The sequence below is a fragment of the Aquarana catesbeiana genome, linkage group LG04 (assembly GCF_042186555.1).
Source record: "Aquarana catesbeiana isolate 2022-GZ linkage group LG04, ASM4218655v1, whole genome shotgun sequence".
Taxonomy (NCBI): domain Eukaryota; kingdom Metazoa; phylum Chordata; class Amphibia; order Anura; family Ranidae; genus Aquarana; species Aquarana catesbeiana.
Genome location: NC_133327.1, coordinates 304,589,304 through 304,615,334, shown reverse-complemented (window position 1 = coordinate 304,615,334; position 26,031 = coordinate 304,589,304). Strand labels below are relative to the sequence as shown.

General features: G+C 38.7%; 1 protein-coding gene across 3 annotated transcripts in view; it reads right to left on the bottom strand.

Moving 5' to 3' along the window:
- Positions 1-26,031, bottom strand: part of COL19A1 (collagen type XIX alpha 1 chain) — a 1,371,841-nt gene that overhangs the window by 736,070 nt on the left and 609,740 nt on the right. For all 3 annotated transcript variants that reach the window (XM_073626739.1, XM_073626741.1, XM_073626740.1), the window contains exons 14-17: positions 21,006-21,059; positions 16,716-16,751; positions 4,541-4,570; positions 4,358-4,402 (exon numbers count right to left, since the gene is read on the bottom strand). In XM_073626739.1, the coding sequence (XP_073482840.1) occupies positions 4,358-4,402; positions 4,541-4,570; positions 16,716-16,751; positions 21,006-21,059 (165 nt within the window). The remainder of the gene's footprint in view (positions 1-4,357; positions 4,403-4,540; positions 4,571-16,715; positions 16,752-21,005; positions 21,060-26,031) is intronic.

The window sequence follows — 26,031 nt, the reverse complement described above, 5'->3', positions numbered from 1 at the left end:
GAATGTCCGATCAATGTCCGATCGTGTGTACAGGGCATTACAATTACTGCTTCATTTGTTTTGTTAAAGAGGACCTTGCACCAGATATATTTTTCATGTAAAGAATATGTATGCCAAGTGATGTGTAATTGTAATACTTCAAGGTATTTATCACTTATCTCAGAGATCATGGGAAACCCCTTGACAATGTCTTCATCTGCTTTTCCCTCCAGAAGGTTCAGGCATTACCCAAGGCCAGCATGTGCTTTATGGATGCTGGCTCAGAGATGAAAATCCTGGTGCCTGTGCAGTTTTTTTGTGTTTACATATGTCTGACGCAGAGCAGTCCCCTGCTTTAGCCTATTACATTGTGACTTGCTACAAAGTAAAAGTGTGGCAGTCTGAATATTGGAGGAAAGGAGAATAAGGAAAAACTTCATTCTGCCTATATAAACTAATTATAACATTTAAGCAAAGTCGCTTGGCTGGAGCTCAAGGATGTTATTTTAATGATAAAATACTCCTTTTTGACCCATTTTTTTGTGACAAAAAAGAAAAACAAATATGTTCTGGGCAGTTTTTGGATAGGTAGAAGGAAGATGTAGGACGGGTACATACTGTATACTATAAACTCTGAAGGAAGTTCTACAATTATGGTAGGAACTTTCATTGCTAGTACTGTATTAAAGCCCTAGCATACGTCGTTGTAAAGTCTTTTGTATAAATAATGAATCTACATCTGTCATGTTTTATGTACCTAAGGAGTCACCTAAACAAAATCAGTTTAAGGTCTCTAAGAGGAGTAAAAGTCCAAAATTAAATGTAGTGCTTTGGTTATCTTATTATGCAAACTATATTCCCAAATAAACGTTATACATTTTCTCTCATTCATTGTCAAAGTGAGCAGGAACAGCCACATTTCTTGTACTAGTAATAGAGTGCACTGCCCACTCATGATTTTTGCTTGACGACAACCTTGACATCTTTCATATCTATGTATTATACAGTATTTTCAAAGATGACTCTCACTAATAACAAGTTCTTTTACAAATTTCCAATTCGTTTGAAATGTTCTGATTCAATTTAAAAGGCAGCCCAGACTTTATATTAAATATTTCACAGTTTCTCATTAGGAACTCAATTGCTTCTACCATTATGTATGCAAAATTCAAGCGTGTATTGTAGTTTTAATAATCTGTTAAACTGCATTTAATTATCTTTTTTTTGGCTCCTGTTCAACTGGTATAAAATCTGCAACTTGCAAGTATTTTTTAGCAACCTAAAAAAACACATGTACTACAATGGTAACAATGGAGACCATGTTTTACCAAAGTAATGAAGGCAAGAGAACAAACATGAGGCAATACCCTTTTAGTAACTGCCAATTCAATGTACGTATTGAGGGCATAGCCTCTATTAGGTACTGAAAACTGTACACAAACTATTGAGAAGCCATAATAGCTGTTATCAGCCAAGATTGTTACAGGTTGTAATCCAGGAAAGCAGGCAATCATATTTTTAATAATTATAACATCAGAAATCACTGACAGTTATGGCCCCAAATGGTTTCTAAGAGTATATGGAGATTCTGGCAAACATCTAATTTCACTGCTGAAATACATGTACATGAACTGTTATACCTGCCACAGGATTTACAATTCTATTCAGCCATCCTTGTGATCCAGGCATACCTGCTAAAAAAAAGGTCAGATTCTGACCATATTTCAGATTATACTGCAGTTAAATAATGATGCCTAGTCTAGGACACCTGTGTAGGAAAATAAAGAGGAATATTAACACACGAGGCCAACCCTGTGTTACTTCTTTCATGTGGAAACATTTGCATTGCCTGAAAGCACTAACTGGATGTGAGTGCTTACCCACTCTTTTTTATTCTGCTGCTGTACAGGAGCTTATAGAAGGCTGAAAGTCTGGTAGAACAAAGAACTCATTTTATCTAAATACTGTATACATTTGATGAAAGGTAATTGAATGCATATCTGTTATATTTACAGGGCTCAAAATTTCAAGTTGTGAGCTACTAGCCAGGCCTCAAGGGTTACTCGCCACAAGTTGCCCCTCCCAACCCCTACCCTACTTGTCCGGGTAACTTTGATAGACAGATCACCCATCCCAGGATTGGACGGGTGATCTGTCTATCAAAGTGCCCGGACAAAGAGGAGGGGCTGTATGTGATGGTGCGTGGCGGGGAACACACAGCTATTGAAATGAAAGCTGTTATGTTCCTGGCGTTCTGATCAACCAGATGGCGGCTGCGGCAGCTCTCCTCTCTCTTCCCCTCCGATTGCTGGGAGAGCGGCTCCCATACAACCCAGGCTGCCGGTGGTGCTCACCCCCCCCCCACTCCCAGGCAGCCCACACTCACCAGCCCTCAAAATCCACTCACAAAATGCGAGCAGACTAGTGGAATTTTTGAGGGCTGTGTTATAAATAGTATTTGTATGTGTGTCAGGAATGTAATTGATAAAGACCACTAACAAGGCCCCATTATGGGATTCCCTTTGTTATTTGTGAGAACCCTAGCAATAACCAGTAGTTATGGAAGTTCCTCAGGTGCACAGATATGTCCTTGAAAGGCTCTCAATGTATGGAAGATACTAAACAGAGTTTAGGGGGAAAATGTTGTTCCTCAATGGCTATAATAAAGTTACCTCTGTATAAGAACCCTACATGATCAGAGCTAAGCATTTCAATAATGCTTTCAAATGATCCCCAGTAAGTCACAAGTCAGTCAGCACCCTTGGAAATCCATAGAGAATTGGCTATTCTTGTTCTCCCTTATTAGAAAATAGGAAAATGTATCTACATATGCAAATGAAAAGGAATAGGTTTATATCATTATGAATTATTGTTAAATAAAATATACTCCTTACTACATAAAGAGTATCTTTATTAGGAGTCTTGTATATCCTAGTACAAAGAAACAGTAAGGAAATAGAAATAATATTTTTAAAAATAAATATTGCAAATTCATCATCTATGTCACTATTAAAGGAAGAATAAAAAAAATATTCTGCATTTAGTTTTGACTTGGATATTGGAGCAATTTAGTATTTTTTTAACCAGTGATGGGGCAAGGAGTCAATGTGGTAGATACATTTTTCAGGGCCCCATGAACACCAGATATTTACACATTTTTAATAGCATTATAGTAATTGATGTATGGATAGCCACTAGATCATGAATATATATACTCAGTACACAGTTGTTTCTATCACAATTACACGAATACGGCTACAATCACCTTAAACGTTTAAGGTGATTAGACAAAGATACAAAAATGATTACTCTAACACATCCATTTTATAAAAGTTCTAACTTTTATAAAATGGATGTGTTAGAGTAATCATTTTTGTATTTTTGTCTAATTTACAGACAGCATATTTTGGACAGTCCTCAAACTAATCCTTAAATGTAATTAAACGTTTAGGGTGATTGTAGCTGTATTAGTGTAATTGTGACAGAAACAACTGTGTACTGAGTACTGTTCATGATACTTTTTTTTTGCACTAACATACAATTTTTCCAGACAAACTTTTGGGGTAAGCCCCTTCTTCAAGGTTCTCAGTACTGCTTGGACCCTGAAGAAGGGGACATACCCTGAAAGCTTGTCCTGAAAAATTGTATGTTAGAGCAAAAGTGCAAAAAAAAAAAATGTCACGGACAGTACTCAATTGTTTATGTTAAAAGTTTTAAAATGTGCCCGACTTTCCCCCGAATGGTATTGGCCTAGCACAGTAACCATACATATTGGCATCCCTATAGCAAAAGAATTGCTAGTAGGTTTTCTTTCAATAACTTTGGTAGCCTTGCTTTGGGTGTCAGAGGACCTTGTTCTGGCACTGCATAAGACAGATACACTTAAAAAGAGAACAAAGTTAAAAACAAAAAACTACAAGCTAATACAATTGACAGCTATTAGGTTTTCATTCTTTATAAATCTGACTACAGTATACTAAAAACCCATTCATTAGTGATACTGCCGTGTGGCATCCCATAGTAACTATTTAGGTTGTTTCTATTTTTGTTCTACTTACTGTAAATTTTTTAAAAATTGAAAGCTGTGTAAACCTCCATAAAGTATATATCAGAGGTGCTAAACCGCTGTCCACTGGTGAGACACTCAAAAAAACTGGAAAAGTAACACTTGAAAGTTTCTAATTTACAAAAGTAAGAATACTAGGAAACTTCTACATGTTTTAAGCAATGTATAATAAAGTAGGTAGCTACATGTAGGCTTTTATCCACTACTTGCAGGCTGGTAATATAAAATAATAGATTCAGACCACCTCTATAATAGAGTTTGCAGTACTTGATTTAGGTGTTTCTGTAAAAAGGGAATTGTAAAATGACTTACCCTTTGTCCTTCTTTTCCTGGGGGACCTTCTGGACCAGCAGTTCCCTATTGCAGGAAAACATACAGTAGGTGCAAAAATAATTAAACCCAATAAAAACTGAATTAATTGACTTCATATTATATGCATATGCTTAAAAACAAAGAGAACAGACACTAAAGATATGATGTCATCATTTTACTTGCCTTATCTCCTTTAATACCAGCTGCTGAGATCTAGAATATAAATAACATAAGATAAGCAAGATGATTTAATTATTCTGTTTGATAGAATATTATGTGAGGCCTTGGGGAAAATAACAAAACATTACTCACATTAATCTATAACATTTTTTCAAAAGAAATTAAGAATAATTTGACAATGTAAAAACATTTTTTAACAGATTTACCCTTGATTTTGAATGTTCCAATTTTTGAATGATGAAAACGAGCTGTACTATATTATTCCTAAAGGGAACCAATGTTTGAATACCACAGCAATTGTTTGCTAGTGTTCGACAAAAAAAAAACAGTCGTTTTTTAATTCCCTTGCTTGTCTTCAATATTCCAGGTCTAAGTATGCTTTAAAAAGCTTAAATACCAATCAGGTTTAGCAAGTCACACATCTCACACATTTATTAAAACTAGGAAAATAAAATAGGCACTAAAGTAGTGTTGTCATCTGTAGTGGCCAACCATAGATTTATTTTTCCATAAAATCAAAGTCATGCTTGGCTGCTACAGGCAACGGTTCTAATATTTTAAATTTTTTTCTCCAATTTAAGGAATTAGCTTTGTTTATAGAAGTATATTTTTAGCTAGGCTTCTCTTACTTTACTGGAAGGTCATAAATACCAGAAAGTGTATTGTATATCCATTTTTAGGTTAGATTAGTAAGGTTTAGAGCCCTGTCAGACAAAGCTGCCCTGGGCGTCGGCGGTGAAATGCCGCTATTTTTAGCGGCGTTTTACCATCATTTTGCGGCGCTAATTGGCAGCTAGCGGGGCGCTTTTAAGCCCCGCTAGCAGCCAAAAAAGGGTTAAAACCGCTTAGCAGTGCTTTGCCGGTGCTTTAGCAATGCTGCCCATTGATTTCAATGGGCAGGGGCGCTTTAGGAGTGGTGAGTTCACCTCCCCTAATGCGCTCCAAAGAAGCTGCTGGCAGGACTTTTTCTGATGTCCTGCCAGCGCATCACTCCTTCGGGCTTTCACACTAGAGTGAATGGAGCCGCTATTTCAGGGCGCTTTGCAGGTGCTATTTTTAACGCTATAGCGCCTGCAAAGCGCCTCAGTGTGAAAGGGGTCTTAAAACTCCTGTGAGTATATTTCTTACAGCAAGAAAAGAAAAGAAATCAATACAAAGTGAATTGTCTCCTTCCCATTGGATGATGTATCCTCTGCTCCTGCTAAATTGATACTGAAAAATTCTGGATTGGCCATACCATTTTTCTTGGTGACAGTGGTCACCAGGACAAATATAGAGGGTGAATCTACCTTGCAAAGACACAGATAACAATAAATAACAGATGGTGGTTCTAATCCTTCCAGACTCTACATGCATTATAAGAACCACAATTAAAAGGGAATCAGACAAAAAGGTGCTAGTTGTCTTCCTTATTGTAAGTGTGAATATACAATTTAGAGTGGTAAACATTAAATAAAGCAGAAAATATTACTTTTAACAAACATTCACTGGTGGTGAATCAATCACTGTCATTTAAAATACATGCACTTGCAGGATTCGCCTGAATGTTTGGTAACGAGTTAAAAAGTGCACATACACTTAGAGGCATATTTAAAAATTGATGAGTCTGACATTCACTAAACATTCACTGGTGGTGAATCAATCACTGTCATTTAACTGCTTCCCGACCGCCTCACGCAGATATACTGCGGCAGAAGGACATGTACAGACAGATTAACGTACCTGTACATTGCCCTTTAAGAGGCGGCTTGCGGGTGAGCGCGCGCCTGCTGGGAGCTCCGTGACCGCGACCTGATGTCCGCGGGGATACCCGCGATCGTCTCACGGTGAGGAAGAACGGGGAGATGCTAATGTAAACAAGCATCTCCCCGTTCTGCCTAACGACACTGTCACTGATCACAGCTCCCTGTAATCAGGAGCGGTGATCAGTGATGTGTCCCACACAGCTCCTTTCCCCCCACAGTTAGAATCACTCCCCAGGGTCACACTTAACCCCTACAGTGCCACCTAGTGGTTAACCCCTTCACTGCCAGTCACATTTACACAGTAATCAATGCATTTTTAATTGCACCGATTGCTGTATAAATGAGAATGATCCCAAAATCGCGCCAAAAGTGTCCGATGTGTCCGCCATAATGTTGCAGCCAGAATAAAAATCACTGATCACCACCATTTGCGCAAACCAATCAATAAACGCTTATTGCGATTTTTTTACCAAAAATATGTAGAATATGTATCGGCCTAAACTGAGGAAAATAAATATTTTTTTATATATTTTTGGGGGATATTTATTATAGCAAAAAGTAAAAAATAATGCATTTTTTTTAAAATTGTCGCTTTTTTTTGTTTATAGCGCAAAAAATAAAACCCACAGAGGTGATCAAATACCACCATTAGAAAGCTCTATTTGTGGGAAAAAAAAGTATGTCAATTTTGATTGGGTGCAACATCGCATGACCGCTCAATTGTAAGTTAAAGCAACGCAGTGACGAATTGCAAAAAGTGCTCTGGTCAGGAAGGGGGTAAATCCTTCCGGGGCTGAAGTGGTTAAAATTCATGCACTTTTAAGGATTCACCTGCAGTGAATGTTTAGTGAATGTCAGACTCCTTATTTTCTAAATATGCCCCTAAGTATATGTGCACTCTTTAACTCGTTACCATATTTGCTGACTCGAAGATGATATGCAACACTTGACATAGTTATTGAGTGTAAATTTCTCTTTTTTAACCAAACGCTAGTACCCAAACAAAATTTTTGTCTTTTTTTTCCACACAAATAGAGCTTTCTTTTGGTGGCATTATATCACCTCTGCTGTTTTAATTTTTTGTGCTATAAACAACAAAAAAAAAAAGACAATTTTGAAAATCAGTGCTAAAAAAAATGCAAAAAAAAATGCACTTTCACTGTACTAATGACACTGGGAGGGAAGGGGTTAACATCATGGGTGTTTAAAGGATTAGGAAACATAGAATCATGCTAAACATATACAATAGTGAAATAAATGTGTTCTCATGTACCGACCAATTGAGTGAATGGTCATATACCCAATAAGTAAAATCATGTAAATGTGAAACAAGATAAATGACAATACAAAATATATGCAATTGAAAAATAGACAACTCCACCTATAATGGATGGGAATGTCAAACCAATAATCTTGTGACAGTGTGATAACCAAAATATAACCACAAGCTAATGTCCAAGAAAACACCTAAACGGCAGTATCACCCGTGGTTAAAAAAGTCCAACCATACATAGTGCAGCTTTGCAAATGGTAGGAGGAACTAGTGAAGAAATCCACCACCGGTAAGTAAGGGGTTACTGCTTACCAAAAGCCCATGATCCCCCACTACAGAGGATCAAGGGGAGCCTGCATATAGAAAATCAGGTAGACCAGCTGTTCTCAGTAGAGCAGGGATAATGCTGCGATCTCCAAGACACCCCAGCGAGACTTCTGACATTCAAACTCTCCTCATGCTATATAGAAATCATGGATGGATATGCATGCCGTGGAAAGAAATAAACGCTCCATAGTGTAAAATCTTCTTAATTTATTAAATAGTATAATATATTGCACTTACATAGGAAGCAGAAAAACAAGCCTTGATGTCTGGTGCGCCGGCCGGTAGCACACAGACCAACCCGACCTGCTGGAACGATCGATAGCAGCACGAGGTGACATCAGCGCGTCGCTCCGCCCGTGCTTAAAGGGTTAAAGGTGCTCCTAGGGAGTGATCTCTAACTGTGTGGGGGATGGCTAAACTGGAGGAAGACAGAGATCTGTGTTTCTGCTTAGCAGAAACACAAGATTTCCATCTTCCTCTCTGACAGAACGGCGGTCCTGTCAATGATCGGCAGGTCCCGGCAGACATCACATCCACCGTACCCGCTGATTGGCTCCCGCTGTGTCCAATTACAGTGGGAGTGGGTCACCAGCAGCGTGGGCATGCGCCCCAGACCCAGAAGAAGACACAACATACAGGTACATTGTTTTGTGCAGCTGGGCCACCCTGATGCAGTAAATGTGCGATGGGCGGTCTGGAAGTGGTTAATCTCTGTGTATCACCTGAGGATAGTCCCTTCACTGGGTATATATAAGGGGTTACAACCTCTTTAACTGAAACCTAAATTGTAACTGGCGGTTTAAAAAAAAATTATATTAGTAATAAAATAAATGTTTTGCTCTTTTAAAAAATTGGTGCATCAGTTGTATGACATTTTAGAGACAAGATCAAACAGGCAAAGTAAAACATTTGTCACAGCTCTAGGCCTATCCAGTAAATGTGCAGGCCTACAATTATTTTACAACTACTTGGCCTCAGCTCTGCCTGCTTTTCCATTAGCTAACAATAGACTACTAGCACTACCAAGAAATATTTAAATTGGTGTTTACAAAAATAAATCATTGTCAGACTGCCAGTGGCATGTGCATACTAACCCTTGCCTTCCACTACTACAGTAGTGGGTAACTACAACTCAAAGGAACTGAATTTAACATATGTAAGATAATGAATGCATCACTTATAAATGAATACTGGCTAAGCATGCACTGGTATGATGGCCATGCCATCTGACCAGATGAAAATCACCCTGGCAGAAGAGTCCCAATAACTAAGGTGGATGGAAGAGCAAAACTACAATGGGAGGAAAATAAGAGATCAAATAATACATTTACATAAGGATATTATGTTACAACATAGATGTTCTCAACAGAAAGGATTACACTTTTGGAGGTGGCCAAAGCTAATTCAGGAGTATAGTTAATAGATGACTGAATAGTAATTTTCTTCAAAACAATAAATCTGAATGCAATAATTTGTTAATGTTTCACCAAAAGAGACAGCCTGCTTTGGAGATTTCTGGGGTTCTATTGGATACAGGGGCTAAACTAGTTCAGGATTTGTTTTATATTCTTGTTTGTAACCATGAGTTTTCTTTATTCCATAAAAATATCTTGTAACATGATGTATGCTATCTGTATTTCCCTGCTCTAAAATCATTGGTCTCCATTTCTCACCACTGATATCTATAGTATGTGGACAGGGGTTGCCTTGCACAGTTCATTTATATTAATTATTAGTGTAGTAGGCATTGCTCAGTTGGCATTGTGGCTAAAAATTAAAACCAGCTAGTCCATATCTAAACTTTAGTTTTAGTAATTAACATGCCTGTGTGACTATTTGGAAGGGAAGAAAATATACAATGCGAATGGCCCTGAAGGCTGCCAATGTGAAACACTTTTGCAGCATCTTTGGAAGCTTAAATGGCTATTACGAAGGTGTAACAACAGATGTTGTACAACTGCTACCTCACATCAAATGCATATGTAAAATAATATGTTTATTTAAGAAGATATATAAAATGTAAAGTAAAATTTATAGTACATAGTATGAATGCCTGAAACTGACATGCATGGCAAAATAGGAAGAGCGATGACAAGAAGAAGTATAATCCAGAATACAGTATTGGCAAAAATTCTATTACGTTTTTATGTCAATGTAATGATATTATGCACACAAAGTAAAACATGCTATTAAACCCCCACAGGACTGAAAAGGAATAGCTTAAGCTTGAAATCATAAATGAAAATCAGCATGATAAATGGAAACAATCCTAGTCTTCCAAACATAATCCAGCAAATATATAGATGTACACATTCACTGTATATACATCTGAAAAATCTGTTATAGCTATCACACAAACCTCTGTATTTTGGTTTTATGGGTTTCATTTTAATCAGTAGGCAAATTTGCTCAATGGTGTCATTCTTTTGAACTTATTCAACTATGTAGAAGTAATAGACTTCACATTTCCATTCTTTTGGATTGTACTGATATAGAAACATATTTACATCTTAGCAAAAACATATGTTGACAAGAGAATGAATTTGGTTGGACGTGGGACCAGCTTGCTTTTACAGGTTTTGGTTTGAACCATTTATCTTATAATCAGAATGATTAATTCTACAATAAGTAAGCAGACTACCAGGTTAAGTAGAACACCTGCTGATTTAAAATACAATATTCTATGTCTTCCAGACACTGTTTATAGCTGTTATACTGTATATATACTGTGGAGTCAGCAAATGGTTTCATTTATTCCACTGGAATAGATTCAATAGAAGACAACGATTTCAACCTCTGTATTCACTGCTGGTCACAATGAAGTCAGAAGAGTGTCATGAATTTAAATGGTATATTTAAGAGCTGCACACTCCTTTAGTAATAAAGTCACATAAAATGAAACTTTATTACCTAGTCTTAAATATTCTATTCTTTTTTTTCATACATTTTATTAAAAAAAAAAAAAACTGGAATTAAAAAAAAATGGGGAAAAGGGCATGAAATACAACAAAGTCTTGCCCTTTGAAAATAAAGATTTACACTAGATACACACACTATATAAAAGCACATTTTAGACAGCATATGTCTTTCAGAACTGCTCTGAGTGGTGTGCATTCTCTGCTTATAAAGAAACAAGGTGTAAAGGCTAAGTTCACTTTTATTTCTAAAATCCAGCTCCCCTATGTACCAATATACCATTAACGTACCTCTGTTGTACAAAAGTACAAGTTTTCTTTGATTTTGAAAACAAGGCCTACCTCATCCACGACTATATTTTGAAGATCACTTCAGAAACTCCCTGGTATACAGACAAGACAGACTAGCCAGTAAAAAGGAGTTTACCAGCTGACCTTATTGGCAAACCCATCAACTAAGTTTTCACAGGACCCCTAACATTCCTCCATGTGTGAATTTGTCTGGCTTCCCCAGTGTTCCTTCAAACAGGCTCAGGGTGGATGCTAAATTCTCTGGGACAACATGCAACCCACGGGAGACTCCTGATTTAGTGCAAGAGCCCTCCCGATTGGATACAGGGTGATTGGATAGATGGTGTGTCCTCCTATTATATCATTTTGGTAAATCTAAAGGAGATAGTACAGAAATTGTACAATCAGATTGTACAGTGTTTGGCCACATTTATACACCTAAAATTACCTAGTTGTGTGTGTCGGTAATTGTTAATGGCACACCAAACACAGAAGCAAACACACATTTTTCCACATGAAATAACAGGTGACAAATGCAATAAAAAAACTTACAAAAATGTTCCACAAGCTACTTTGCCAGGTGTAGCACAGCCTATTGAAATCAACAGGCTGCCCTATGTGTGTTACTGGACAAACAAGTCAAAAACCATGCGCTCCCACTACTCTAGGTGTGAAATTGATGCATTTACACAAGAACAATCAGGCTCCGTTCACATCTGTGTGTTTCCAAACGCATGGCAAAGCACACAGAAATTCTGCGCTTTGCAATGCATTTCAGAAATGCTGCAAGTGTCATTACATATTAAAGGCTCCCCAAGTGCGGCGAATGCACCACAAGCTGCGGTAACACACCATGCACCGCTTCAAAAATAGTTCTGGAGCTTTTCTGGGGCGATTATTGCAGGTAGGGCAGCCCATTTAATTGAATAGGCTCAACCCCTTTCTAACTAATGACACAACAAAGCTCTTAATTCACTCCCTGGTCATCTCTCGCCTCAACTACTGCAACTCCCTCCTCATTGGATTACCTCTACATAGTCTATCCCCCCTTCAATCCATCATGAATGCTGCTGCAAAACTCATACACCTTTCCAACTGCTCTGTGTCTGCTACTCCTCTCTGTCAATCCCTCCACTGGCTTCTGCTCACCTAACAAATTAAATTCAAAATACTAACAACTACTTAAAAGCCATCCACAACTCTGCCCCCAGCTACATCAAAATACCAACCTAATCGTTCTCTTCATACTTCCTGAGACCTCCTGCTCTCTAGATCCCTCATCACCTCTTCCCATGCTCGCCTCCAGAGCCTCTCCAATCCTATTGAACTCCTTACCCCAATCTGTCCAATTATCTCTTACTCTATTAGCTTTTAGTTGATCCCTGAAAACCCCTCCTTTTCAGAGAAGCCTATCCTACCCACACCTAACAACTGTATTTTCATTTTCTCCATCTAATCATTCCCCACAGCTTTTACCTTTTGTTTCACTTGACCTTTCCTCCTAGACTGTAAGCTCCAAAGAGCAGGCCCTCTGATTCCTCCTGTATTGAATTGTATTGTAACTGTACTGTCTGTCCATGTTGTAAAGTGCTGCACAAACTGCTGGCGCTATATAAATCCTGTATAATAATAATATTAATAATAATAGGCTGCCCTATGCGTGATGAGTGAAAACGCTCCAAAACAAACGTATGCAGGAATGTGAGTCTTCGGTACATGGAGATATGAACAATGCCTGACAACTGGGTGTCCCTATCTACTCCATTCTATGTACTTGTATAAAGATGGCCATACACTATGCAATCTGATTGTACAATCTCTGTACTATTTTCTTTAGATATGCCAGACATATGGAATAGAAACACACACCTGAACAATTCATTCAATTTGTATCAAATCAGACAGGTCCTTGTACTACATAGCTGAAAGGAGATCTAAAGGAGATTGTATAATTAGATTGTATAGGAAGTAGGTGGAAGGTGGTATTGTAATGAGGGAGGTGTGGCCCAGAGTGGTGAACACATCCTATCACACCCTCTTCTGTGATGCAACATGCAAGTGAAGACTTCTGGGAGATGACCTAACAGGAAGTGATGACATCTGAAAATTCATTCAAAGATACAAAAAACTGACAAGGTTCTAAACCTCCTGTGGATGATGTAAGTGAGAGAAAAGCACATTGGGATGGCTGGGCCAGGAATGGCATTGTAAAACGCTTCTATTTATTATGAAAAGTGAACGTATCAATTTAACTGAGAGCCTTTTATTAGAGCCAACTAAGGAAAAAAAAGATTACCTCTGACATCTCCTCCTTTAATTTTCCACCAGTAACATTTCAAAAATTTTGATGTCAGTGAGTGCATATTTATTATGATAAAGAGGCAAATTCTAATATTTAGAAGTATGGGGGCACTGATTTGGTGAATCATCTCATGCTTCCCTCTTCCCGCATATCGGTCGCTATATTGATTTTGATTTAGCAAGATCCAATCAGGTGATATTAGATACACCAAGGATCATATGCTAATTCTGGGTTTCTATGAAGATTTTTTAAGCCAGCAGGTGGACATCTAATTTGCTGTGAAGGGTGAGTAAAACATGCATGCGGGATTAAAGGTATTTTTGTGATAACCCTCCCATGCATTTGAGGGATTACAGTCTTTAGGTGACTGCTATAATGAATAAAAACATTATAAACCACAGTCATTGTTCATTGCCAAGTGACTAACTGCAGTCTCATGAATGTCAGCTTGGCAAATTGATGGTATTTTACTAGTTAATAAAATGCAATCCAAAGGAATCTTCCACCGAAAAAAAAAAAAAAAATGTAAAGTGCCATTGCTAAACTCTTTCTGAAACTACTGTCTGATGGACTATACTTGGATTTCATATTTGTAGGCACAAGCCCAGAACTATGCAGTGATGCCACAACTCCAGATCTATAAACTTGTTTCAGGTTAGTGACTTAAATAATGAAGCCACTGATTTAGCATAATTTCAACGTTATTAGGGAAGCAATGGCATCAGTACAGGTTTCCTTTAAGCTATTCCTCTATTTCACACGCACCTCTTTTGACAAGCAATTCAAATACATGTTTGCTTCATGCCACTCAACAAAGAACAAAGTGTCTTTTTCCACTATCAGTAAGACAAAGTTTCTAAACAAAAAAGTAATTTTCACAGAAAACCTTATTGACCTCTAGCAGTGATATCCGAATGATATAAAATCAATTAGAGTGACTTAGTGGGAATCAGTGAATAGTGACATGTAGCATGTGCATCATGGGAATTCCATGAGTGCATGATAATAGAATGGCTACTGATGGATGCTTTCTTTTCTCACATTCTAAAACAACAATCTTTTTTCAAAGTTATTCCGTGGCTTCCTTTCCTCAGTAATGTCTCATTTTGCCGTATTCTTTTCTCACCTGTCTTCCTGAAGCAATTTAGGGAATCAGATGCAGCAGCATCTCTATAACAATAACTGAATAATGAGTAGCTTGATCTGTCCCTGTAGAGCAATTAAAGCTCTGTGGCAGATCTGTGCATTGAGCCCATGAAATCTTTGCCTTAATTAACTCCAGGTTACTCACTACAGGAAATTCTGTAGCCCAAGATTTTCAGCAAGAGCTTACATTATAGGCCAGTTACATTTCTTTACAAAAATCAATGATCTGGGATATGAGGAAATTAACACATTCTAAAAATGTCAATATAACATTAGAGCAACAAGGTTAGGAAGCAACAGATAAAATGTTTGGTAAAAAAATGCTAGCAAACCTCAGATTCTATTTAACATGGATAGGAATACTATGAAAACCTCAGCTAGAAAGTTCGGAGTGATGGATGGTATTAAACACACAAAGGTCGAAATACAGATGTAGAACTGTCAAATGGGATTTGATGTTGTCAAGTCTGCTGCACAAATTAACCATGATGAATTAAGTTCTGAAACCGCAACATCATGTGCCTCTCTAACCAGAATGCAAAAAAAAGGCACTTAAGCAGGTGTATCATTTTTCTAAAAAAAAATTGAAAAATTTACTTTTAGTTGAGGTATTTTTCTTGAGAGTTAGGGCCACTAAATTAACAAAAGCATAACACATCTAAATTCAAATTATTAACTGTTTTCATCCTAAAACAATGCATAGACCCCTTCACATAACTTACTTATAACAATTATGTGTGTAATATATATGTAGCATACCCCCTTAGGTGCCGCTCATAAATTTGGTCCTATTTCCCCTGTAAAGCACACAGCTATTTTCTTTATTCTTCCACTGGCTCAGAAAACAGTCTAGGGGTTATTTTAGGGTTTTATTAGAACAGGAACTTGGATAGGGGACTTGAGGACTCCTTAACTGCTGGCTGTACTATACACACTGCTGGATTCACTTCACACAGAATTCATAATGTTGCTGGTGACTTGTATTCCTTCATGAGGTTAAAAGCTACATACTGTCCCTTCTCCTCAGCATTGGGGGTTGTTTACTCACTAGTAAGCCATAGGATCACCAGTTGCCTCTTGCAGATATCCACAGGCTCCTCCTAGTGAAGGAGATGTAGACTCACACCCCCGCATTAAAAGTGTTCAATATTTAAAAATGCAGGTCATCCAACATGTTAGTTTCAAAATGGACCAACATTCATGTTATCCAGGACAGTTGCAATAAAAGTTTAGATGTTGTGGGTCAGTTACCAATTATAATTGTAATTCATATGGCCTTGGCAAAATTATGCAATCTTTATATTAACTGCAATCTGTTGTTTTGAGGAAATCTAATCTTAAAGTGGAGTTCCACCCACTTTTACAACTCTTCAGCATCCCTCACTAAACTCTGCACTGTAAACGAATTGGATATTTTAAAAAAAATTTTCTCAGCGCCTACTGTATATCTGCTGTATTCATTTTTCACTTCCTCCTCCCTGGCCGTGGCCCATCGCATCATTTCCTGTTTGCAATGCCTTCTGGGAAGGGGCGGCAACTTCCTCTGACACTGTCATTGCTATGGAAACCTGACCTGAAACCTATTACACTGCTTGTGCTGCACTGAGCATGTGGGAGATCTGCAAGGATGAGATCCAGGAAGAAATACAGTCTGGCTTCAGATGCCCAAACTTAAGATGGCCACGGCCTGCTGTATGTTGTTTTATAAACTAACTACTGCTATAAACTAATAAAACAGACCTTAGTTTACAGACTAACTTTACTGGAATACATTAAGCTTGTGTATTATAGGGGTATTTTTATTTAAAAAGTATAATTTTGGCCGGAACACCACTTTAAGCAGGGTATATACAGATCGAAAATTGACCGGTTCAGGAGGAACTGGCTGACTTTCAGTCCATGTGTACTGCTGTCTGTTCAGCAAAAACTGGTCTAACGACTGGCTTCTGTTGAATGGTCATGCTGGAAAACCAGCATTTGGTACAACAATATCATGAGCTTTCTCTCTGATATATAACTGTTATATGTAAGAATTCCACAATATGTCAGTATACTTCTTTCAAGTCTGCCGGGACAAAAAGTCCATTGGTTGGTCAATGTAAACAGTCTCACGTAGTGCATGAAATTCAGCTGAATAAAAAACTAGTGAATTTAATAGCCTTTATTTATGTATACTTACAGGCAATGCTGCTGGACCAGGTGGTCCCATTTGACCCTTTAAAAGAAAAGAAAATATATAAATTGTTTCTATTTTAGGAGTAATAAGGCTTAAATATGATTCAAACTATTGTTCTGTTATAATGATAATCCTAATTTCTTTGGCAAATTTAATCTAAATACTTCTCTGCCAGACAAGATGTTTGTGCCAGAGGACTTTATTAGCCTTTAAACTGAAGATAATTACCAATTTTAATACTCTAGTCAAGTAGACAAGTGTTATTTGACTGTAACACGCCAACAAGTATTGAACATTTTGCTTCCACTAGATTTGTTTAAAACATTGCTGTTAAGATGGTATCCATTACAATTCAGTGATCAACATACATTAAAAGTTGGGGTTGATGGATTATTACCTTAAAATGATCTTTTCTTGACACCAAGTTTGGTCTGGGTAAGGCAAGCTTTACACTAAACTCTTTTTACATGACCTGATCTTGAAGTCTTAAAGAAATGATGCAGCATATGGCAAAGTATAATCAAATCAAAACTGACCCTTTAATTTTTTGGTGGCTGGTAGAAAATTTCACTACCCACTAACTGATTTTGTCTCTTCAGGATTCAGGAGGCCATACATCTACACTGGAGATCAAAATGAGAGAACATCCTACAATTTCCTAAATTTCAAGGTCAGCGCTTAGTCCTATTTGAAATGACCTAAACAGGAGTAAAAAAGCAGTTTTGTTAAGCATATTTCATGAGTTACATATATTTTGTAGCACAGAATAATAAACTTCAATGAGATTTGAAAAAGAACATTGATCAAAATTAGAGAACACTTTCAGATACCTCCCAGTTTTTGGTATTAATCTGGCACATTGTGCTAATTTATTTTATTATCTGACAAACCCTATTTAACTGACAGCCTAACTTTCCAGTTTTCACTGACTTTGCAAGAGGGTGAGCTGTTCTAAAGTGACTGAAACCCTCTGGCAGCAGGTTGTCCAGATGAAGGCCAATTGAATGACCCTTTTAGCCATAGCAAGAGAAGTTTGTTGTTCCAAATCTGTAATTTCTAGAATATTGCATCTTTACAATGTCACAAACTCATTCAAGTCCCCCAAGAAGGCTGGTCATCCATAAAAAAAGACAAATGCAAGTGAGGACAGGTTAATGCAGAGAATCTCAATGAGCAATCGGTTCAACACTGCAGCTGCGATCGCTCGCAACTTCAACGCTGAACAGATCTGATCATACAGTGTCTCACCATTTAAGAGAATTTGGACTGAAAGCTCACTCTTCAGTGACCAAACCTCTCATTAGCAGAAAGAATCAAAAGGCTAGACCAGGGATATGCAATTAGCGGACCTCCAGCTGTTGCAAAACTACAAGTCCCATCATGCCTCTGCCTCTGGGTGTCATGCTTGTGGCTTTTAGAGATTTTCGCTATGCCTCAGGGGACTTGTAGTTCTGCAACAGCTGGAGGTCCGCTAATTGCATATCCCTGGGCTAGACTAACCTTTGCTGAGGAGCATGTTGAGTGGACAGAGAACTTTAGTTCACTTTAGTGATGAAAGCAAGTTTAATTCATTTGGGTCTAATGGAAAACATGTTGTTCGTCGTCAAACTGGGAATAGACTGAAAGGTAAGTCAGTGAAAGGTGGAGGGGGGAACGTCATGGTTTGGGAGATGTTTTCTGAATTAGGAGTTGGGCCTCTTATACAACTACATGGCAGAGTGAATGCAAATGTTTATCAGAACCTTCTTCGACAACATGTGGTTCCTTCCCTGCGTTCATCACCCAATCAGCCAGCAATTGTTATGCACAACAATGCCCCCAATCACACAGCAAAATGGGTAAAGCAGTTCCTAGAAGCTGAAAACATTTAAATAATGAAATGGCCAGCCCAGATCCTGATCTAAACCCAATAGAAAACCTCTGGAAAATCCTTGGCGACAAAGTTATGGCCAAGAAACCCACTACAGTGACTGAACTATAGAAGAGACTGGAAGAAGAGTGGAACGAAATCACACCACAGCAGTGTGGGAGATTAGTGATATCCTGTGCCCGCAGATATGCTGAAGCCATTCAAAGCAGCCCCCCTCCACTTCCTACTAATTGTTGATTGTTGTAATTTTCAGAAATTTTAGTTGTTTCTCCGCTACAGTCATTGCTGTTCTCTAATTTTCATCATTGTGCCTTCTACAAAATAAAGGTTTTTTATTGCAGTGCCTTGGTTATTTTGAAAAACACTGTTCTATTAGCATGGTATAGCCACAACAAAAATTCCATCTAATGTTCAGCAATGAAGATTAAATTATGTGTTCATAAATTGTCCTCTAATTTTGATCGCCAGTGTATGTTTTCAGGCCTGTCTACGTATTTATTTACCACTTTTTCTGAATTCTCTTGTGAATTTATATTAAGAAAATGAGATGGAGTATATTTGCTAATGGTAAATAAACTGTTCACACAACAAGGGGATTTGCACTTTTCAAGGAAATTTTTCCCAGATCATATAAAATGTGGTGAAATTTCACTTTGCAAATAATACTCAATCATGTACAAAGATAATAAAATAAGAACATTTTTGTTTGCACACAACTGAATGATGGAATCCAGCAGAGCTTCACCTTATTCACTAAGTTCTGGGGAAAACTCTCTTGCAAAGTGAACAATCTATTTGCCTTTAGTAAATCAACTCAAACGGGTAGTTTGAGACACCAAGCTATGAAGAGTAGAATAGGGGTATTATAATGGATGGAGCTCCTGGAGCACCTAGGACATAAAATAAACTTGTGGTTCATTCAATTCTCCAGCAGCAACTAAACCATTGGAATATAATGATCTGTTTAACTACTTGCCGACCGCCTTGCCGCAGTTGTACTGCGGCAAGGTGGCACGGCTGCTCGAATCGACATACCTGTACGTTGTTTTGGTGCACTAGCCCCAGAGGGGGAGCCAATCATTAGGTCCGGCGGATGCGATGTCCTCCAGCCACCCACGATCGTTCCCCACAGAGGCAGAACGGGGATCTGCCTATGTAAACAAGGAAGATTGCCGTTCTGACAGGGGGGGACATAGAAATCTTGTCTTCCTGTTAAGAAACAAGGGTCTCTGTGTTTTCCCAGCCAGTCAGGCTATCCCCCACACAGTTAGAAAACACTCCCAGGGAACACACTTAACCCCTTGATTGCCCCTGGTGTTAACCCCTATCCTGCCAGTGTCATTAGTACGGTTACAGTGCATATTTTTATCTCTGATCACTGTAATAATGTCACTGGTTCTCAAAAAATTGTCAGATTTGTCCGCTGCAACATCGCAGTCCCGTTAAAAATCACTGATCGCTGCCATTACCAGTAAAAAAATAAATTCAAAATTCCATAAAAATATCCCATAGTTTGTAGACACTATAATTTTTGCACAAACCAATCAATAAACATTTATTGGGATTTTTTTTAACAAAAATATGTAGTAGAATACATATTGGCCTACATTGATGAATAAATTAGATTTTTAAAATTTTTTAATTTGATATGTTTTATAGCAGAATGTCAAAAATATATATTTTTTTCAAAATTGGTGCTTTGTTTTTGTTTATAGCGCAAAAAATAAAAACCGCTGAGGTGATCAAATACCACCAAAAAAAGCTCTATTTGTGGGAAAAAAAGAACATCAATTTTATTTGGGTACAGCATCGCACGACCGCAAAATTGTCAGTTAAAGTAACGCAGTGCCATTTCGCAATAAATGGGCTGGTCAGGAAGGGATTAAAACCTTCCGGTTCTTAAGTGGTTAACAGAAAACTGTTTAGATATGTTTATATGTATATGCAAAAACAGTTGGAGGTTCAGTAAACTGTGGCACCAAATGCATTTTTTTTTATGTAACTTTGCTGAATGAGAGTAGGGCAGGTACAGTATACAGAATATATATACATATATATATATATATATATATATATATATATATATATATTTATTTATTGATGTTCTATAAAATAGATGAACTACAGAAAACTATAAAAAAATGAACATTTATATTTTAATAGCACCCAATAATACTAGAGAAACACTGACAATAACCCTTTATGCTATTATCTGTTAAATTACATTCAAGGTCCATACCAATAACATGCATTGTTAACATCCAGTGAACCGTGTAAAGTGCATAAAATTGTGTATAAATGCTGATATGATGTTTTAGCCACTCTTGCATTCTTCGTAAATAAGAATCCTTGAAACAATGATTGCCTTTTTATATAACAATTATTTTCTTTGCCACTGAAATTTAATGGAAAGTATACTCTACCTTTTCTCCCTTGGGGCCAATTGGACCTGGAAGGCCCGGAATTCCATCCAAACCCTTTGAAGAGAAAAAAAAAGTTTATATGTTTATATATATATATATATATATATATATATATATATATAAATAATTGGAAACTGCATATATTACTGCTGAATTATTAACATGGCGATAATAATAAAAACAACTTAGATGTTCTGCACCCTCCAATCTTCATTCCACAGATCACAGTAAGTGGAAATATAGAGACAGGCTGGCACTAAAATGATAAGCAACATCTGTGCATTGGTGGATGCAGAGCATTAAATCAGCAAGTGTTCTAAATACTAAATATCTGTGCAACTTCTCTTCTTGCTAAAATTACATTAATTTACCATCTGGAAGAAGCATCATTTAGAGTTATGAGATTTTAAATACCCACTTGAATTAAATTAGTGTAGGAATAAATAGTTCTGATTTAGCTGTTAGCTGGCCTTTAACAAGCTCACAAAATGCTTCATGAGGTAAATTGGAAGTTTAAGTCCCCTTGTTCATCTATAAACCCTTTAAACTAAAATAAAGTACTGTTTTTTTTCTTCTCATGGGTTTTTTTTATTTGTCATATTATTGACGTTTAGAGGTATTTTTTACAATAAAGATGAGGTTTTGCTGAAAAGAGGAATTTGCTGAATCAGAAGTAGGGATGGGCGAACGGTTCGGCCTGAGCATAAGTTTAGGCCGAACTTTGGTTGTTCGGACGTTCGGCGAACACCGAACAATATGCGGTGTCCGCAGCAAATTCGAAAGCCACGGAACACCGTTAAAGTCTATGGGACACTAACATGAAAAACCAAAAGTGCTAATTTTAAAGGCTTATATGCTAGTTATTGAATAAAACGTGTTTGGAGACCCGGGTCCTGCCCCAGGGGACATGTATCAATGCAAAAAAAAGTTTTAAAAACTGCAGTTTTTTCGGGAGCAGTGGTTTTAATAGTGAAACAATAAAAATGAAATATTCCTTTAAATTTCATACCTGGGGGGTGTCTATAGTATGCCTGTAAAGTGGCGCAGTTTTCCCGTGTTTAGAACAGTACCACAGCAAAATGACATTTCTAAAGGAAAAAAGTAATTTAAAACTGACTGCTGCTGTAATGAATTTTCGGGTCTCAGCAATATAGATGAAACTCATTGAATAATATGGTATTGTTTCCCCCCCTTCAGGTCTGGTATGGAAATTAAGGGGGACCCTGCGACAATTTTTTTTTAAAAATGGCGTAGGGGTCCCCCAAAATCCATACCAGACCCTTATCTGAGCATGCAGCCTGGCAGGCCACAGGAAAAGAGGGGGGGATGAGAGAGCGCCCCCCCTTCCTGAACAGTACCAGGCCACATGCCCTCAACATGGGGAGAGTGCTTTGGAGTAGCCCCCTAAAGCACCTTGTCCCCTTGTCACGTGGCGTCAGAGGGGGGCGGGGTCACCAGTTTACGTCACTGAGTGGCCCTGCCCTCAGCAATATAATAGCTGTCATTGAGAAGAAGCGTCACTCGGCAGGAGCCTCCCATGGAGGCAGGGGTGTTGCGGCTATTTTTTTCTTTTTTCGGCTCCTTGGGCGGCGTGATAGAAGATGAATGGACATTGCTGGACATTTTTATTTTTTTATCTGTTAATAAAGGACTTGTCCCTAAGTGTCTCCTGTCTTTTTTACTATTTCTGACACTTTTTTTGTGAAAGGGTAGGGGTACAATGTACCCGTTACCAATTCACATAGGGGGAGGCCGGGATCTGCGGGTCCCTTTGTTAAAGGGGACTTCCAGATTCCGATAAGCCCCCCGCCCGCATACCCCCACAACCACCAGGCAAGGGTTGTAGGGATGAGGCCCTTGTACCCATCAACATGGTAACAAGGTGCTTTGGGGGGCTACTTCAAAACACCCTCTCCACGTTGAGGGTATGTGGCCTGGTACGGTTCAGGAGGGGGGACGCTCTCTCGTTCCCCCTCTTTTCCTGCGGCCTGCCAGGTTGCGCACTTGGATAAGGGTCTGGTATGGATTTTGAAAGGACATCTATGCCATTTTTTTTAAGTGGTGCAGTTTTACTGTGTTTAGAACACTACCGCAGTAAAATGACATTTCTAAAGGAAAAAAGTCATTTAAAACTGATGAAAAGTCATTTAAAACAGTAATGAATTGTCGGGTCTCAGCAATATACATGAAACGCTTTTAAAAAAATGGCATGGCCCCCCCCCATTCCATTACCAGGCCCTTTGGGTCTGGTATAAATATTAAGGGAACCCCATACCAAAAATTAAATAAAATTGAGTGGGGGCCCCCCAAAATCCATACCAGGCCCTTCAGGTCTGGTATGAAAATTAAGGGGGGGCCTGCACCAAATTTAAAAGAAAATGGCGTAGGGGTCCCCCAAAAATCCATACCAGACCCTTCAGGGTCGAATTTTTGGTTCGGGGTTCCCCTAACAATTCATTACAGCCGCAATCAGTTTTAAATTACTTTTTCCTTTAGAAATGTCATTTTTCTGCGGTAGTGTTCTAAACACGGGAAAACTGCTCCACTTTACAGGCATACTATAGACACCCCCAGGCACGATAGTTAAAGGAATGTTTAATTTTTTTGTTTCACTTTAACCACTTCCCGCCCGGTCAATAGCATATTGACGTCTGGGAAGTGGCTCAGTTATCCTGACTGGGCGTCATATGATGTCCTGCAGGATAACATGCCGGTGCGCGCCCGTGGTGGCGCGTAGCGCGACGATTACGAGTGCGGTGTGTCAGTCTAACACGCCGCATCTCCGATCATGGTAAGGAGCCTCTGTCAGAGGCTTCTTACCACGTGATCAGCTGTGATCAATCACAGCTGATCATCGCGTGAACCAGGAAGTGTCAGTAAACGGCATTCCTCGGTTCGCACTGACAGGGAGAGCCGATCGGCGGCCCAGTGCCCAGCAGTAACACCTGTCAGTAACACATCAATACCTCATCATCAGTGATGCCCATCAGTGCCACCTGTCAATGCCACCTGTCAGTGCCAATCAGTACCACCTATCAGTGCCAATCAGTGCCACCTGTCAGTGCCCATCACAGCCGCCTGTCAGTGCCCATCAGTGCCGCCTGTCAGTGCCCATCAGTGTTGCCTGTCAGTGCCCATCAGTGCCCCCTATCAGTGCCCATCAGTGCTGCATATCAGTGCCGCCTATTGTTGCCCATCAGTGCTGCATATCAGTGCTGCCTATCAGTGCCCATCAATTCTACATATCGGTGCCTCCTCATCAGTGCCCATCAGTGCCACATTATCAGTGCCACCTCAACAGTGCCCATCAGTGCTGCCTCATCAGTGCCACCTCATTAATGCCTGTCAGTGAAGGGGAAAACAAAATTTTATGACAGAAACTGAGAAAAACTTTTTTTTTTCAAAAATGTTGGTCTTTTTTAGTATGTTTAGCAAAAAATAAAAACCCAGCAGTGATCAAATACCACCAAAAGAAAGCTCTATTTGTGGGAAGAAAATTATAAAAATTTGGTTTGGGTACAGTGTTGCATGACCGCACAATTGTCATTAAAAGTGCAACAGTGCTGAAAGCTGCAAATTGTCCTGGGCAGGAAGGGGGGAAAGTGCCTGGTATTAAAGTCATTAAGCATTATTAAAATCACTGCTCCAGAAAAAACTGCCGTTAAAACTTTGGGCAGGACCCAGGTCCCCAAACACTTTTTATGACAATAACTTGCATATAAGCCTTTAAAATGAGCACTTCTGATTTTTCATCTTCGTGTCCCATAGACTTTAATGGTGTTCGTTTGTTCATCCAAATTTTTTGCCTGTTCAGATGTTCTGGTGCGATCCGAACTGGGGGGGGGGGGGGGTGTTCGGCTCATCCTTAATCAGAAGGTGTTCATAAAAACAGTTTACTCAAGATCTAAGTATATTTTACATTTGGAGAAACATTTGGTTTTTGAATTATGTGATCATCTAAACGAGAATATATAGGTATAGATAGGTTATGCTGAAGTAAAGAAGACTTAAAGAAACCAAACGCTCCTCACATCTATTTTAGCTTCTTTAACCCACCTCACCATATACTGTTCTCAAATACTTTCTCACTAGTCTCAAAGCTCTACTCCACAGTAACCATGATTTCCTAAGGTCTCTTTCACATGGGGCGGATCAGTGATGATCCGCCCCGTGAACATCTGATTGCTCAGTGGGGATCGCTCCGCCGAGTGGGAAAATGACAGGTCCGTCTCTGCACACTGTGCAGCAGCGGACCTGTCAGAGTGCCGCTCTCCCCTATGGGGGATCGGGTGATGGTGGACCGTAGAGTCCGTCATCACCCGATCCGATAACAGATGAAAAAGTAGGTTTTTCCTCCGTTACACTTTTTCGGATCGGAGCGGGTTGGATGTCAGCGGACATGTCACCGCTGAAATCCGGCACTCCATAGACCTCCATGGAGTGTCCGTTCAGGTCCGCCTAAAAAACGGACCTGAACAGACAGTCCTTGTGAAAGAGGCCTTACACTGTACTAATGATGGCCAACTAGATTGTAACAGTGATATGCAGTTTGGGATCATTTGTTTTATAATTAAATTTTGTATCTTTGTTGCAAACCAGCAGCTCTAATGGCAAAGCTGGCCCATAAATATGAAACATTATTTGCATTGCTCTGCTCATTAGCCTTAAAGCCTAACTAGAGCAATTTCTCTACCCCAACACTCTTGTTGATAAATGAAAAACGTTTATACATACCCTTTTTTCAGGGGTCTTCCGTCCAATCCCTTAATTTTACAGTAGAAAGATCATGAAGATGGCGGCATTCCAAAATAGATAAAATCAAAACTTCTTTTGTGTAATGAATAAGCACTGATGTGTGAAACATGTTTACAGCCTGTTCTAGGATGTTGTGTGTGTTTCCATTTTTTTTATTTGGACATATTCAATAAAGAAGGTTTGATTTTATCTACTTTGAAGTGCCACCATCTTCATCATCTTTATACATTGACCACGGCTGTGGACCGGGCTGACACCGGAGCAATCCCCG